We start from the raw sequence: 18,213 nt of genomic DNA, 5'->3' as shown, positions 1-18,213 counted from the left end.
GCACTGCCTTTTCTTCAAGTTGACTCGTTCCTTTCCTACGCTCTATTTCTTTCTGCTGTGAACCCCTCTAGTGCATTTCTCTCTTAGCTATTGTATTCTTCAGCTCTGTGACTCCTCTTTGCTTCCAGTTCAAGACAGTGACATGGGAATATCCTGAAATTACCTTCTCCCATGGATACACTGAGTCTACAGCTACATATGGAACAGTTTCTTCTTAAAGGAAACCTAAAGGCTGGCTGAGTGATGACTTCATATTGGGAAAACAAGAACAAAACCACACTGAAGTACGTAGAAGAGGCTGGTAACACAGTCTCACCGTAAAACCCATGCCTACACCCAGGAGAAAACTCAAAAGCCAGAGCTTCTCCCTAAGGAGCAAATAGCTTAAACCCCACATCAGGCACTTCAACTTTTACAATTTGTACCAAAGAGGAAAGACCCCAAAACATCCAACTATAAAAATTAACAAGGCTTGTGTTCTGAGATCCATAAAATTTCAGCAAACTGAAAGACAACTCTTAAAGGACCCAAGCTCAGACTTACCCACTTCTGAATCCAGTTCAGACGCAGCAAATTTCTCCCATACTTAGAGTACAGAAGGATAATTTGTTTATGATAAGAATTTCCCTGATGGGCAAGCATCTACTTTAACATATTCTAGAAGCCTCCTGGAACACTCTCGAGGGACAGAGACTGCAAGGTACTATCTTTTCTCTCTCCTTTTGTCATGCTTTAGAGTACCAGTATCTTTGAGAAGGGAAATTTTTTTATGTGTCTGGTGCCTTGATCTCTGCAGCTGCTACCCAGGGGACATTTCCTGGATGCCTGACTCTAAGGGCCAGGGAAGCTTGTGTTTTTGGTCCCATGGGACCATAATAATTGGGGTCCCACAAAGGACTTCATGTCTCTATCTGGCACCCTGATTTTTGTGGCTCTGGTGACCAGTAGAATCTACACTTGTGGTTCTCACGAGACTGTAAACCATGAAGAAAGAATTCTTAAACAAATACCACCCCCGGGGCACATGAGGCAACAGGCCTAGGATCTCAGTCTTTCTGTGAAAGAGACCTATTAGTTAATCATCAGGGCTGCAGTCTGAAGGTCAGGTTTCTAGTTAAGCAGTCCTTAATTAGGAGCTGACAGCCTTCCTTTCCAGGGATCACAGAGGATAGGTGCTATCTTCATATTCTCCCTCTGCCATGCCCAGACCACCAGTGTCTACTAAAAAGGAGCTGGTTTTCACCCCAATTTTTGCAGCTATAACCCAACCCCCTTGATTGCCTAGCTCTTACAGCCAGGCAAACTTGCATTGTTAAATCCCACAGGACTATGATAATCAGAAAGATGGTTCTTGGCAGGATGCCACAACTAGGGCCCTGTGCAGACGGCGACTGCGTCACTACCCATAGTCTTTCTGTGAAAGAGACCTCTTTACTTGTCCTGGAGCTTCAGTTTGGCTTCAGGTTTGGCACACTTCTAGTGTGAAAACATAAATATAAGAACACTAGTTAAAGGAGTGACTCAGTATCAGCTGTTCCCTTTGGCTCAAATATCCACATGGAATTTAACTTAGTTTGTGGGTTAGGCTGAACTACATAGAGCTACATGTCAATTGCTGATCAGTTGCTAAGTCATAAGGGATTTGATTTAGGTCATACCTGAATAGTCTAGTGGTTTTCCCTACTTTCTTCAATTTCAGTCTGAATTTGGCAATAAAGAGTTCATGATCTGAGCCACTGTCAGCTCCTGGTCTTGTTTTTGCTGACTGTACAGAGCTTTTCCATTTTGGGCTGCAAAGAATGTAATCAACCTGATTTCAGTGTTGACCATCTGGTGATGTCCATGTGTAGACTCTTCTCTTGTGTTGTTGGAAGAGGGCATTTGCTATGACCAGTGTGTTATCTTGGAAGAACTCTATTAGCCTTTGCCCTACTTCATTCTGTACTCTTAGGCAAAATTTGCCTGTTACTCCAGGTGTTTCTTGACTTCCTACTTTTGCATTCCAGTCCCCTATAATGAAAAGGACATCTTTTGGGGGGTGTTATTTCTAAAAGGTCTTGTTGGTCTTCACAGAACCGTTCAACTTCAGCTTCTTCAGCATTACTGGTTGGGGCATAGGCTTGGATTACCACAATATTGAATGTTTTGCCTTGGAAATGAATGGAGATCATTCTGTCATTTTTGAGATTGCATCCAAGTACTGCATTTCAGACTCTTTTGTTGACCATGATGGCTACTCCATTTCTTCTAAGGGATTCCTGCCCACAGTAGTAGATATAATGGTCATCTGAGTTAAATTCACACATTGCAGTCCATTGTAGTTCACTGATTTCTAGAATGGCGACGTTCACTCTTGCCATCTCCTGTTTGACCACTTCCAATTTGCCTTGATTCATGGACCTAACATTCCAGGTTCCTATGCAATATTGCTCTTTATAGCATCGGATCTTGCTTCTATCACCAGTCACATCCACAACTGGGTATTGTTTGTTTTTTTTTAATATAAATTTATTTATTTTAATTGGAGGCTAATTACTTTACAATATTGTATTGGTTTTGTATGTATGGTATTGTTTTTGTTTTGGCTCCATCCCTTCATTCTTTCTGGAGTTATTTCTCCACTGATCTCCAGTAGTGTATTGGGCACTTACTGACCTGGGGAGTTCCTATTTCAATATCCTATCATTTTGCCTTTTCATACTGTTCATGGGGTTCTCAAAGCAAGAGTACTGAAGTGGTTTGCCATTTTGGGGCTCCAAAATCACTGCAGATGCTGATTGCAGCCATGAAATTAAAAGACGCTTACTCCTTGGAAGGAAAGTTATGACCAACCTAGATAGCATATTCAAAAGCAGAGACATTACTTTGCCGACTAAGGTCCATCTAGTCAAGGCTATGGTTTTTCCAGTGCTCATGTATGGATGTGAGAGTTGGACTGTGAAGAAAGCTGAGCACTGAAGAATTGATGCTTTTGAACTATGGTGTTGGAGAAGACTCTTGAGAGTCCCTTGGACTGCAATGAGCTCCAACCAATCCATCCTAAAGGAGATCAGTCCTGGGTGTTCATTGGAAAGACTGATGCTGAAACTGAAATTCCAATACTTTGGCCACCTTATGCGAAGAGTTGACTCATTGGAAAAGACCCTGATGCTGGGAGAGATTGGGGGCAGGAGGAGAAGGGGACAACAGAGGATGAGATGCCTGGATGGCATCACAGACTCGATGGACGTGAGTCTGAGTGAACTCCGGGAGTTGGTGATGGACAGGGAGGCCTGGCGTGCTGCGATTCATGGGGTCGCAATGAGTCAGACACAACTGAGTGACTGAATTGAACTAAACATAAGCATTTCTGGATCCCAGAAAGTCCCTTCTAAGAGGCTCAAAAGGAAAAGATCAGGGGCCTGAAGAAACTACATGAAAATCACAGCAAAATGAGTCACAAATTAGAGTGTGGACACTTAGAAGGGAAGTTGAGTTTTCACTTTTAAAAACCTTTCTGTGGAAAGAAAATGCCAAAGCCCAGTAAGATTTAGTTACTTGTCATTATTTATGTGAAGAGAAAATTAAATAATATTAGTGAATACAAACTAATGTATAACTGCAAAAGCCAAACACACATGACATAACCAAGGATAAATGTGGAGAACAATATGGTGGCAATTTGTAAAACAAAAGACAAATAACTAGAGATAGTAATGTCTGGACTAATCTAGGTGTTTCAGGAAATTAACTATTAGTTGAACTTTCCAGGTAGCTAAGTGAATTTCTTTCAAAATCCAAAAATATTTCACTTTAATCATTATTTTCTCTAAACCACTTATGCAATTTCTTGACTTTTTAAGTAATATTAATTCACATGATGCAATCTTTTAATTCACTTTACCTAATTCAAAATTACCTAACTCACTTTACCTAATTCAAAATTTACCTAACACAAAATTCCCCTTTAATCTCATCTAGCCCACCAGGCTCCTTTGTCCATGGGATTTCCCAGGCAAGAATACTAGAGAGAGTCACCATTTCCTTCTCCAAAGAATCTTCCTGACCCAGGGATCAAACTCACTTCTTCTGCATTGCAGGCAGATTCTTTACCATTGCACCACCTGGGAAGCCCTTTTAATTTCAGCAATATAATATAATTATTTTTAAAAGTTTTATTAACATATATAGTAATATTATGTTCCAGGCATTATTCTTAATGTTTTTCACATATAATAAGTTTAATCCTTATAACAGCACACAGAGAAGATAATCTATCCTTGTTTATCAGATGAATAAACTAAGACACGGGTTTAGTTTCATAATTTGCTCAAAGGAGGGAAACTAAAAAGCAACAAATCTGGAACCCAAACTCAGGAAACCTGTTTCCAAGTTTGTGAACATGGCTTCATGGCCTCTATGTTCTCTGTTTCCATTTCTTTTATTTCATTCCAATATTTATTGACAAATAGTTCAGTTGAGTCGCTCAGTCGTGTCTGAGTCTTTACGACCCGATGAATCGCAGCACGCCAGGCCTCCCTGTCCATTACCATCTCCCAGAGATCACTCAGACTCACATCCATCGAGTCTGTGATGCCATCCAGCCATCTCATCCTCGGTTGTCCCCTTCTCCTCCTGCCCCCAATCCCTTCCAGCATCAGAGTCTTTTCCAATGAGTCAACTCTTCGCATGAGGTGGCCAAAGTACTGGAGCTTAAGCTTTAGCATCATTCCTTCCAAAGAAATCCAGGGTTGATCTCCTTCAGAATGGACTGGTTGGATCTCCTTGCAGTCCAAGGGACTCTCAAGAGTCTTCTCCAACACCACAGTTCAAAAGCATCAATGCTTCGGCGCTCAGCCTTCTTCACAGTCCAACTCTCACATCCATACATGACCACAGGAAAAACCATAGCTTTGACTAGACGGACCTTACTTGGCAAAGTAATGTCTCTGCTTTTGAATATGCTATCTAGGTTGGTCATAACTTTTCTTCCAAGGAGTAAGGGTCTTTCAATTTCATGGCTGCAGTCACCATCTGCAGTGATTTTGGAGCCCCCAAAATAAAGTCTGACACTGTTTCTACTGTTTCCCCATCTATTTCCCATGAAGTGATGGGACCGGATGCCATGATCTTCATTTTCTGAATGTTGAGCTTTAAGCCAACTTTTTCACTCTCCTCTTTCCCTTTCATCAAGAGGCTTTTGAGTTCTTCTTCACTTTCTGCCATAAGGGTGGTGTTGTCTGCATATCTGAGGTTATTGATATTTCTCCCAGCAATCTTGATTCCAGCTTGTGCTTATTCCAGCCCAGCATTTCTCGTGATGGAGTCTGCATAGAAGTTAAATAAGCAGGGTGACAATATACAGCCTTGACACACTCCTTTTCCTATTTGGAACCAGTCTGTTGTTCCATGTCCAGTTCTAACTGCTGCTTCCTGACCTGCATTTGGTTTCCCAAGAGGCAGGTCAAGTGGTCTGGTATGCCCATCTCTTTCAGAATTTTCCACAGTTTCTTGTGATTCACACAGTCAAAGGCTTTGACATAGTCAATAAAGCAGAAATAGATGTCTTTCTGGAACTCTCTTGCTTTTTCCATGATCCAGCGGATGTTGGCAATTTGATCTCTGGTTCCTCTGCCTTTTCTAAAACCAGCTTGAGCAACAGGGAGTTCACGGTTCACGTATTGCTGAAGTCTGGCTTGGAGAATTTTCAGCATTACTTTACTAGCATGTGAGATGCGTGCAATTGTGCAGTAGTTTGAGCATTCTTTGGCATTGCCTTTCTTTGGGATTGGAATGAAAACTGACCTTTTCCAGTCCTATGGCCACTGCTGAGTTTTCCAAATTTGCTGGCATATTGAGTGCAGCACTTTCATAGCATGATCTTTCAGGATTTGAAATAGCTCAACTGGAATTCCATCACCTCCACTAGCTTTGTTCGTAGTGATGCTTTCTAAGGCCCACTTGACTTCACTTTCCAAGATGTCTGGCTCTCGATTAGTGATCACATCATCATGACTATCTGGGTCATGAAGATCTTTTTTGTACAGTTTTTCCATGTATTCTTGCCTCCTCTTCTTAATATCTTCTGCTTCTGTTAGGTCCATACCATTTCTGTCCTTTATTGAGCCCATCTTTGCATGAAATGTTCCCTTGGTATCTCTAATTTTCTTGAAGAGATCTCTAGTCTCTCCCATTCTATTGTTTTCCTCTATCTCTTTGCATTGATCCCTGAAGAAGGCTTTCTTATCTCTTCTTGCTATTCTTTGGAACTCTGCATTCAGATGCTTATATCTTTCCTTTTCTCCTTTGCTTTTCACCTCTCTTGTTTTCACAGCTATTTGTAAGGCCTCCTCAGACAGCCATTTTGCTTTTTTGCATTTCTTTTGCATGGGGATGGTCTTGATCCCTGTCTCCTGTACAATGTCACGAACCTCAGTCCATAGTTCATCAGGCACTCTATCTATCAGATCTAGGCCCTTAAATCTATTTCTCACTTCCACTGTATAATCATAAGGGATTTGATTTAGGTCATACCTGAATGGTCTAGCAGTTTTCCCTACTTTCTTCAATTTGAGTCTAAGCTTCTTTTAAATAGCAGTGATCAATCTGATGTCTGTGTAATTCTATTATCACTTCTTCACTTAACACTGTTAACATTCCATATTTTGATATAGTTCTCATTATTATAGTTTAAATGACTCAATAATATTCTATTGAGTTGATAGACCATCTTTCAGTAAACCTTTTCTTATTATGGGACACAGATTTCTTCAGTTGTTATGGTATCACTTGTATTTGTTTGAAAGTTTTTTGTGTCAAATTTCATGAATTTTTTGACCTCAAAGAAGGTAATATTTGCCTGAAAAAGTTTTGGTTTGTTTGTTGTTGTTTGTTTGTTTGTTTGGTACTCCAAAATGTCATTAAAGAAACAGAAATTAAAATTATTTAACTTATTCTAGAAGACTCAAAGCAATTATTGCAAATTCCGATTATTTAACTATGATGTACCAGTGTTACCTTGGGAACTACTGAAAGGTGCAGTTTATTTCATATATACAAATTAAACAAAATACACACTGCTGTTCAAGTTTTGTCTGTTTTATATAGATTCATTTTCGTCTCTTCTTTTGATACAAAGCTGACAGGACTCAATTTTGTTTTTAGAGCACGTATACTTCCTATATATGTTGCACATATAATTTTGTAATATTGTGTAAACAATGATTAAGTGAGATCTGAGTGAAGGTAGTGCTCTTTTAGGATTGAAATTTTGGATGTTGTCAAAAATATTTCAGCCACTTATAGTCTTTCAACAAATTTCTCTCCTTTGTTTCACACAAGCTAGAGTATTAGACCTCAGATCTACCCAAAGTGAGCTGCTACCAAATTTCAATAGTGGGAGAATAAACAAAATGGCATGGAGATAGGAGAAGATAAGAGAGTGAATTCACTGAGAGCCATATTGATGTACAAAACATGCAAATAAATAAAGATCCATTACCTAAAGGGTTTTCTCTTTAGGAGTTTATAATTTAACTTTTGTTTGCAACTCGTGGTTTAACTCCGTACGCTAATGCATAAGAATACCATACTAACTAATAATAGCAACTATATTTAAGATGTACTTAAATATTTTTATTATTAGAATCCATTGTTTGCTGAACTATACAAGGTGGAGATATGAGTATATAGATGATGTATGTAACATGAAATCTGCTTTTGAAAATCCAAGTCTTTTTAGGTATAGCATGTGAAGCAATGTAAGAGAGCCTACAGATATCAATTAATAACTCTGATAATATGATTTCCAATGAGAAGACAATGTTAGTGACTTAATGTTAGTGATATTATTATTAAGTTACATATTCATATTGAAATGTGACTCTCTGTAAGTTACTTTTGCATGTACAGTAGATCCTCTCTGAAGTTAAAAAAAAAAAAAGAAAAGAGACAGTATGGAGTTTCTTAAATGTATAGAACATAGAAAATCTCAGAGAAGGAAAGAATGCTCATAATTCTCTGGGAACCCAGCAGATTTTTAAAGTCTGGGTCATGATTGATTACATTAGAATATGGGGAGAGAAATACCATACATTGTTCTGTAGCATTTTTCTTTTAACTATTCCTTTCCCATTTATTTAATGTTCACCTTATATTAATAGTGACAGATATGATATAATCAACAGACTTGTGTTGTAAATCCAAAGAGAAATTTGCAATTAATTTAAAGATTTGATCTCATCTGTAATTCCAGCAGATAAATAAAAAAGAATTAGAGAATTGGGATAAAATTAAAGGAATAGTGAAGTCAAATTTTATGCATTATGTCTTTACATTTTTGTGAAATATGAAAATGTATGCAAAAATACACAAAACTTCGCTGTCAGCAAGAATGGATTAGCAAAAGAGAAACAACAAATTATTATAATCATCATCAGCATCAAGATTCATGTGTTAAGTTCATATATTTTTATTGCATTGGTTTAGATGTGTTAAAAGCAAATTAAATAGGCATGGTCCCTATCCTACAGAAACTTGGGATTTAAGACAGGCTCCATTACCAAGACAAATGCAAGAGAAAAATAGACAAGTATATACATCTTAGAGAAAGACATACATTAAGTGAATAAAAGAATAAATAAACTGAATCCTTCCTTTTGTTTATAAGTTTGAGAAAAAGGAAAATGACACATCCTCAGATTTGGAGTTTAACCACCAGTTGTCACAGGAATAACTTTGAGGATATACTTTTGCAGTAATGGCAGAAAACGATCTGAAAATACTGGTCTATATCAGTCTATCATTCCTGGTCTATTCTGGTTTATTCCAGTCTATACCAGTCTATTTCAGTCTATTCCGATCTACTCCACTCTAAACTTGTATAAACCAGCATGATCTATTCCAATCTAAACCAGTCTATTCTGATAAAAACCAATCTGATCCAGTTTAAACTGACCTGAGCCAGTTGGAACCAGTCTGAAACAGATTGAACCAACCGTTCAAAGACGGTTTGAACTGGCCTGAATCTGTTTGAACTAGGCCAAACCAGTTTGAACTGGTCCGAGCTAGTCCAAACCAGTTTGAACCAGTCTAAATTGGTCTGAGCCAGTTTAAACTGGTCTGAACCTGTTTGACCTGGTCTGAGCTAGTTTGAGCCAGTTTGAATCAGTCTAAACCAATTTGAATCAGTCTGAACTGGTCTGAAATGATCTGAGCCATTTTGTGAGTGTTCATTGGCAGGACTAATGTTGAAACTGAAACTCCGATATTTTGGCCACCTGACGCAAAGAGCTGACTCATTTAAAAAGACCCTGATGTTGGGAAAGATTGAGGGCAGGAAGAGAAGGGGACGACAGAGGATGAGATGGCTGGATGGCATCACTGACTCAACGGACATGAATTTGGGTGAACTCTGGGGGTTGGTGATGGACAGGGGGGCCTGGCGTGCTGCGGTTCATGGGGTCGCAAAGAGTGGGACATGACTGAGTGACTGAACTGAACCGGTTTGAACTGGTTTTGCCAAGTCTGAACTAGTTTGAACCAGTGTTCATTCAAAATCCATACTATTCTGATCCAACCAAGTTAAATTTTCAGAACAGACTATTTTAATAATTAAATTAAAATTTCAATCATCCTCAAAGTTCTTTCTTTTATTTAAAATGCCTTCAGTAATAAAAAAGACTGAATCTGGAAAACTCAAGCTTTCATAATTTAATATCCTTAAGTCAATTATTTTAAAAGTAGAAAGAAATAGCATGAATAATATGGCTCATTAATATATTAGCAATGCAAAAAGTAGTTATAGTAGTTGCACAATGTTAAAATTTTTAAAAACACCCTTGGTGTTATTCACTGCTTCTTAGTGAAACACATTTGTATTGTTTATTTTTTAATTTGCTTTTCATTCCCTGCTTTACAACTGAACATATGTTTGCAATTGTATTTAGCAAAATTCATGATCTTAACATTGTACACCAAAGTCAATGTGCCTTCCTGGCACAAAATACCCTGTATTCAAACACTTTCCTAATGTTTGGGGTTTCTGTCTCAACTGACAATACTGAAAAATATGTATTAGCCAAGTAAACCCACTATCTCAAAGCCATGCTGAAAATTACTCCAACCTGTCAAAGCCAATTGAAATTCCCTCCTAGCCCAATTCTTAGCTTCACTTTGTATGTGAAATAGGAAAAGTTGGATTTGATTATAACCACATGCAGAAGAAATCAAGGAATCATATATAATTTATATATTTAATACTATAGATAATTTTCCTTTTAAAGAATTTGTCTTTCTTTTCCCATCATTTATCCCATCTCGCCTCTTCCAAATAAGTCACTCATCAATACATGAGTAGTTTAATTAGAGTTGTATAACACATTTTTAAAATCCTTGCTGCACCACATCATTCTCACCTTGGAGATAGAATAACCCTAATGGAAGAAATCTAAATCTCTTGCAGATCCAGTAATTTGAGGTTTTGCTCAATGTCAGCCTATTTTCTATGATTTATTATGTTTATATACCAACTACAGTGGTCTTCTAACTATGGTACCCAGTGGCTGTTAATACAGTTCTAACAAAAGGGCATGATTCCATCCTTGAAGTTCACTTATATAAAAGTAAATTTCCTTCTTTAAGAAAAGAAATCAATTTTATTTCACACCAGAACTCAGAAGGGCTAAAACAAGGTTATACACAAGATGAGAAACATGACTAAAATATTACTCTGCCCCACTACTGATGGCGAGCACTACAAACTGCTTAAAAGCTAGAGCCCATAAAAATCCCTGGCAAAACTTAAGAGAATAACAAAAAACAAAATAATGGCATTGGGGAAAATAAAGGCAGGTTGCTTGGAATAAACAACATGATTTCCATCTATAAAATCACCCGAGTCCACTGCATTTAACATTTATGAGCATTATCTAAAGGAGAAAACAGACTGTGTTCAAAGAAGTCTAAGAGACAAATATAAGCTGTACATCTCAGTTGACTGTTATTTATTGATGAAATATTCTAGAATTTTCATCAAGGCTTTGATGTAACTATTTCTTCCTCATTTTAGCTAGTGTGATTGAGACTCTGGTAGAATAAATGATGCATTCAGATAAGTCAGTACATTATTGTCAAGGAAGGAAGTGCATTGGGAGCTAATTTTCCGGCACTAGAATGACTTGAGATACTCGGCCATTCAGGGTGAGTAAAGTTTTGAATTCTAGTTTGAGGTACTTAGGCTTTTCATCATTTATACTTGCTTATGGGTGAAATATAAATTCAAGGGAGAAAAGTACCTGTAAGTCTGAGCAGACTCTCTCTTCCACTGCCACAACAATTGTGGGAAGAATTGTTATGGAAGTGCCACATGATCAAGTTAGTTTGTGCTCCCAACCGGGGGGATGGTTCTGTGCTCCCACATGGAAGACAGCTGCCCTGGAAAGCTGCCTGTACCCTCAGCAGACCTTAAGAGAGAGCAAATAAATAAACCGTGGTATATTAAGCCACTGGGGTTTCAGTTTTTCTTGTTTCCAAACTATAATGTAACCTATCTTGACTGATATATCAACCACAGTTACAAAACTGTTAATACACTTCCATTAGCTTTCCAGCATTATTTTAGATTATATATATATGTGTGTATATATATGTGTGTGTGTGTATATATATAAGCATGTTTTCCATGTTATTTTGTAAACTATTCTCTACATATATAATAAATGAACATCTATATAATATATAATGAATATTTTCCAAGTTATTAAATATATTTTCCAAAACAGTACTTTCAAGTTACAGAGCACTGAACTAATACCATACCATAATTTATCTAACCTTTCACTAATATTGAACAATTTTGCTAAATAGTGCTTTACTAGCTAACCTATTCTTAGCTCTTTGTGTATGTTTCTGACCATCTTCCTGGGATAATGTTTCCAAAATGGTAACACTGAATCAAAGCTTACTCATTTTAAGGCTTTTGATACACATTGCCAAATTACCCTTCAAAGTTTTTGTATGAATTTATAATTTTTCTGAGTATACAAAATATATTATTGTCACTCTCCCCCTGATGACTCTGAAAATTACAGTTTCAAAAATTGAAAACTTGGTATATAAAAACTATCTCATTTCTTATTTTAATTTGAAGGCAAAGTTATTTTGAGTAGCTGATGTCAAAGAGAAGACCAGGAATTCAGATCTTTGGGGAATGGAAGCATTTAATGCTATATATTTGACTCTCTATATCTTTCATCTCATTCTGAAAATGCTACTATGTGACCTTTCATCATCATTATTTTATAAGAGTCCTATAGATTCAATTTCATACTTGATCCCAAAATTTCATAGGGCAATTTCTAATTCCAATCTTTGAGGCTGTTTTTATTTGCTTTGTTGTTGTTCAGTCCCTAAGTCATGTTCAACTCTTTGCAATCCCATGAACAGCAGCATGCCAGGCTTTCCTGTCCTTCACTATCTCCCTGAATTTGCTCACATTCATATCCATTGAGTTAGTGATGCTATCTAACCATCTTATCCTCTGCTGCCCCCTTCTCCTCCTGCCTTCATTCTTTCTCACCATCAGGGTCTTGTCCAAGGAGCCAGCTTTTTGCATCAGGTGGCCAAAAGATTGGAGCTTCAGCTTCAACATCAGTCCTTCCAATAAGTATTCAGGGTTGCTTTCCTTTAGAGTTGACTGGTTTGATCTCCTTGCAGTCCAAGGGACTCCCAAGAGTCTTCTCCAACACCACAATTTAAAGGCATCAATTCTTTGGCTTACATCTGTTTTATAGATTACCATTTTTATTAATTCATGGTCTGAGACTGATTTGCATAATTCCATTTATTAGCATTAAAAATATATATTTTGATTCAAATACATCCTCATTATTTTTAAAGTTTTGTTTTAGTCTCACAGACATGATACACATGATCAATCTGGTACAAAGTAGACATTCTCTCTGTTTTCTAAAGAGTTTTTTAGAACTACGAAGTCTGGAAAGCTAAAATCTGTATTTCCAGGGTTAACTGGCAATTTCAAATGTAGATGTGAAATAGATCACACTGCGAATGTAAGATCCTTGATCCAAACCTCAAGATTGGGAAGGTGTGGGTGAAGCCGGGGACTTCTTATTTTGTCTCTTGCAGCTAGCAAGTAAGGACAAAGATGGTATTGCCTCAGTGCCAGGTCACTAAGCTTACAAGCACTTGCAATGGAGGCACGAGCAGCAGTCTCCAGATGCTGGATCACAGCTCCAGGATTGTGCTCGAGACCTTGACAGTTCAGGTGGAGTTTGCGTGATTACCCACTTCTCTGATCATGGCAAAGGTAGCAGCAACCCTGCAGGCCCATTGGGCAGTGTGATTCTGGGAATCACAGCCCAGTTCCCTTCTCTTTCCAGCCATTTTGTGTGAACTAAATTATCTAAGTCAAATGTCTTTTGCTTTAAATAGCTACACTTGGGAATTCCCTGGCTGTCCAGTGCTTAGGACATTAGGCTTCCATTGCAGGAGGCACAGATTTGATCCATGCTCCAAGAACTAAGATCCTGCATATTACACCATCAAAAAAAAAAAAAGGTAAATAAAATTAAATACTAATTTTTAAAATAAATAATTCTACATATGCTGCTGCTAAGTCACTTCAGTCGTGTCCGACTCTGTGAGACCCCATAGACAGCAGCCCACCAGGCTCCCCATCCCTGGGATTCTCCTGGCAAGAACACTGGAGTGGGTTGCCATTTCATTCTCCAATGCATGAAAGTAAAAAATGAAAGTGAAGTTGCTTAGTCATATCCGACTCAGCGACTCCATGGACTGCAGCCTACCAGGCTCCTCTGTCCATGGGATTTTCCAGGCAAGAGTACTGGAGTGGGGTGCCATTGCCTTCTCTGATATGCAGAGTACGTCATACGAAATGCCCAGGGGGATGAAGCACAAGCTGGAATCAAGATGTAGTGTCGTTGCTGGTAACATAAACCAGGACATCAGAGGAGTTCCTGCCATCAATATATCGGCTCGGTTCAGTTCAGGTCAGTTCAGTCATTCAGTCATGTCCGACTCTTTGCGACTCCAAGAATAGCACCATGCCAGGCCTCCCTGTCCATACCAACTCCCGGAGTTCACTCAGACTCACATCCATCGAGTCAGTGATGCCATCCAGCCATCTCATCCTCTGTCGTCCCCTTCTCCTCCTGCCCCCAATCCCTTCCAGCATGAGAGACTTTTCCAATGAGTCAACTCTTCACATGAGATGGCCAAAGTATTGGAGTTTCAGCTTCAGCATCATTCCCTCCAAAGAAATCCCAGGGCTGATCTTCCGAATGGACTGGTTGGATCTTCTTGCAGTCCAAGGGACTCTCAAGAGTCTTCTCCAACACCACAGTTCAAAAGCATCAATTCTTCAGTGCTCAGCTTTCTTCACAGTCCAACTCTCACATCCATACATGAACACTGGAAAAACCATAGCCTTGACTAGACAGACCTTAGTTGGCAAAGTAACGTCTCTGCTTTTCAATATGCCATCTAAGTTGGTCATAACTTTTCTTCCAAGGAGTAAGCATCTTTTAATTTCATGGCTGCAGTCACCATCTGCAGTGATTTGGGAGCCGAAAAAAATAAAGTCTGACACTTTCTGTTTCCCTATCTATTTCCCATGAAGTGATGGGACCAGATGCCATGATCTTTGTTTTCTGAATGTTGAGCTTTAAGCCAACTTTTTCACTCTCTTCTTTCACTTTCATCAAGAGGCTTTTTAGTTCCTCTTCACTTTCTGCCATAAGGGTGGTGTCCTCTGCATATCTGAGGTTATTGATATTTCGGTAGCAGTTCCAAACACAGCTAATCAAGTAACCCTTAAAAGCCAAGATAATGCTGGTAAACAGAAGAATAACGAGGACCGAACAGGTAGGATTCACTGACATGATATCATCTTTGTAAGGAAAATCAGGAGGCAGCTGTTGTGTGTATTCCTGGATGGAGTTTGGATAAACAGGTATGGTGACCGCAACCAAGGTGTTCAGGGAAAAATCAAAGATCTGATAGCAGAAGAATGGGATGATCCAGGCTGTGTATTGCTTGTATGCTCTGTATGTAACCATGGCACAGATAAGGATCATGAGAACAGAAATCACGATGGCAATGCACATGTCGGCATCATCCATGAACTCAAAGTCACCCCCGAGGTCAGAACTTGAAAAGTGGTGATAATCTGGATCAGTCAGGGCGCTCAACAGAATCAGCAGTACCGCGGCATTGAGGATCAGGTACCAGACACCGAGCAGGGTGGTGCATAGTAGTCTGTATGTGTCAATCCCAGTGTCCCAATTTATCCTTCCCCCTCTGTTTTCTACATCTGTAATTGTATTTCCTTTTCGTAGACAAATTTATCTGTTCTCTTTTTTTAGTTTCACATATAACTGATATCATATATTTGTCTTCCTTTGTCTGACTAACTTAACCTATTTGTTTTTAAATAATTAGAGACTACTGTATTGTATTGAGTTGTATTATATTGTATTGACGTCTTCTTCAACAGTTGTGGGGTTTTTTTAATTTTTCTTTGATTTATAATGTATTTTCTTTCATGGATTTTGATATTCTACTAGCTTTGTAAAAGTTTCATTTTGTTAGAATTTCATTGTATTTTGGTATCTTTCACCTACTAAAAAATAACCACTTTGTTCATTTTAATGCTTTTCTTTTTATTTAAACTCTTTCTCATCTGATACCTCTGGAGAAGGAAATGGCAACCCACTCCAGTACTCATGCCTGGAAAATCCCATGGATGGAGGAGCCTGGTGGGCTGCAGTCCATGGGGTTGCTAAGAGCTGGACAGGACTGAGTGACTTCACTTTCACTTTTCACTTTCATGCATTGGAGAAGGAAATGGCAACCCACTCCAGTGTTCTTACCTGGAGAATCCCAGGGACGGGGGAGCCTGGTGGGCTGCCATCTATGGGGTCACACAGAATCAGACACGACTGAAGCTACTTAGCAGCAGCAGCAGCAGCATCTGATACCAATATTTAGATTTGGAGCATCATTTTTATTGCATTATTTGATATAAATTTGTTCATTTTTAATTTTTAACCTCTATACATGACTTTGATTTTATACATATAGCAGTCCATTTACAAAGAAGAATTAGTTGACTATCTGAGGTGAGATGATAATGTGTGAATAAAGTAAAAAGCTGGAACTTCAAATGGGTCCAACTGACAACCAGTTCAACTATTACTCAACCTTGATAATCTAATCTAAGACAGCTTGGTTTAAGTAAATTGTCAAAGTAATATTATCAACATATAACTTCTGCCTTTTGCCATGACATAAAATCTAACTCTGCCTTAAGACACAAAGTGCTGGTCACACTTAGTAAGGAAAAATAATCATGGCCCATGACAGGTAAACTTCCACATAAACCATGACTTTTTATATCAATGCAATTTCATAAAACTAATTTTATGAAAATATTTAAGCAACAATTAAGGACATATTGTGCTCATTTCACATGCTAGTAAGGTTATGCTCAAAATCGTTCAAGACAGGTTTCAGCAGTATGTTAACCAAGAACATCCAGATGTAAAACTTGGATTTAGAAAAGGCAGAAGAATCAGAGATCAAATTGCCAACATTTGCTAGATCATAGAGAAAGCAAGGGAATTCCAGAAAAACATCTACTTCTGCTTCATTGACTAAGCCAAAACCTTTGACTGTGTGGATCACAACAAACTGTGGAAAATTCTTAAAGAGATGGGAATACCAGACCACTTTATCTATCTCCTGAGAAACCTGTATGCGGGTCAAGAAGCAACAGTTAGAACTGGACATGGAACAACAGACCAGGTCCAAATTGTGAAAAGTGTACACCTGTATATTGTCACTCTGCTTATCTAACTTATATGCAGAGTTCATCATGAGAAATATGCCAGTTGGATGAATCACAGGCTGAAATTAAGATTGCCAGGAGAAATATCAACAACCTGTAGATGATACCACTCTCAATAGCATAAAGTGAAGAGGAACTAAAGAGCATCTTGGTTTGGGTGAAAGAGGAGAGTGAAGAAGCTGGCTTGAAACTCAACAGTCAGAAAACTAAGATCATGGCATCTGGTCCCATCACTTTACGGCAAATAGAAGGGGGAAAAGTGGAAGCAGTGACAGATGTTATTTTCTTGGACTCCAAAATCACTGCAGATGGTAACTGCAGCCATGAAATTGAAAGACCCTTTCTCCTTGGAAAGAAAGCTATGACAAACCTAGACAGGGTATTAAAAACTAGAGACATCACTTTGCTAACAAAGGTTCATACAGTCAAAGCTATGGTTTTTCAGTAGCCACATACGAATGTGAGAGTTGGACCATAAAGAAGCCTGAAAGCTGAAGAACTAATGCTTTTGAATTGTGATGCTGGAGAAGATTCTTGAGAGTCCCTCAGACTGAAAGAAGACCAAATCAGTCAATTCTAAAGGAAATCAACTCTGAATATTGATTGGAAAGTCTGATGCTGAAGCTCCAATCCTTTGGCCATTTGATGCAGAGAACTGACTCATTGGACAAGACCTTGATGCTGGAAAAGGTTGAAGGAAAAAGGAGAAGGGGTTTGCAGAGGATTAGATGGTTAAATAGCATCACCAACTCAATGGATATGAGTTTTCACAAACTCTGAGAGTGATAAGGAAGCCTGGCGTGCTGCAGTCCACGGGGTAGCATAGTTGGACACAACTTACCGACAGAACAACAGCAAGGAATTTTAAAAACATTATATCTGAATTTAGAAAACACACACATATAAATGTAGAAGTGGCTCTGATAAGCAGCACTTACAGAATGTTGCCTTAACACAAGGTAAATCAGCTTTGATTAGTCAAGTTTCCATTACAATTATTGTCTTAATTGCCCATTTTGAGATTAATCATGTAGGGCACTCTTGCTACTAGTTAATCTATGGTTGAAAAGGAATGAAAAGAATATAGAAAAGGAACTCAGATCATGTTAGTTTTCTATTGCTGCAAACAAATTACCACAATCTTTGAGACTTAAGACAACATCCACTTACTCTCTCACCGTATCTGTAAGTCAGAAGTCCAGGCACAATGCAGCTGGGGTCTCTGCTGGGGTCTAACACGGATGTAACCAAAATTTGGCCTAGGCTGTGTTCCCATCTGGGGCTCAGAGTCCTCTTCCAAGCTCATTCAGGTTGTTGGCAGAACTTGGTCTCTTGCAGCTGTAGGA

General features: G+C 38.5%; 1 protein-coding gene across 1 annotated transcript; it reads right to left on the bottom strand.

Moving 5' to 3' along the window:
- Window positions 1-13,924: 13,924 nt before the first annotated feature.
- Window positions 13,925-18,173, bottom strand: LOC128053572 (lysosomal-associated transmembrane protein 4B-like). Its single transcript, XM_052646090.1, has 3 exons — window positions 18,046-18,173; window positions 14,800-15,276; window positions 13,925-13,994 (listed from the first exon to the last, which is right to left on the bottom strand). Exons 1-3 carry the CDS (start codon window positions 18,171-18,173, stop codon window positions 13,925-13,927), a joined length of 675 nt encoding a protein of 224 aa, XP_052502050.1.
- Window positions 18,174-18,213: the final 40 nt, after the last annotated feature.

The sequence above is a fragment of the Budorcas taxicolor genome, chromosome 9 (genome assembly GCF_023091745.1).
Source record: "Budorcas taxicolor isolate Tak-1 chromosome 9, Takin1.1, whole genome shotgun sequence".
In the NCBI taxonomy this organism is placed as follows: Eukaryota; Metazoa; Chordata; class Mammalia; order Artiodactyla; family Bovidae; genus Budorcas; species Budorcas taxicolor.
The sequence above is the reverse complement of the archived record's forward strand: the minus strand, read 5'-3'. Positions and strand labels throughout refer to the sequence as shown.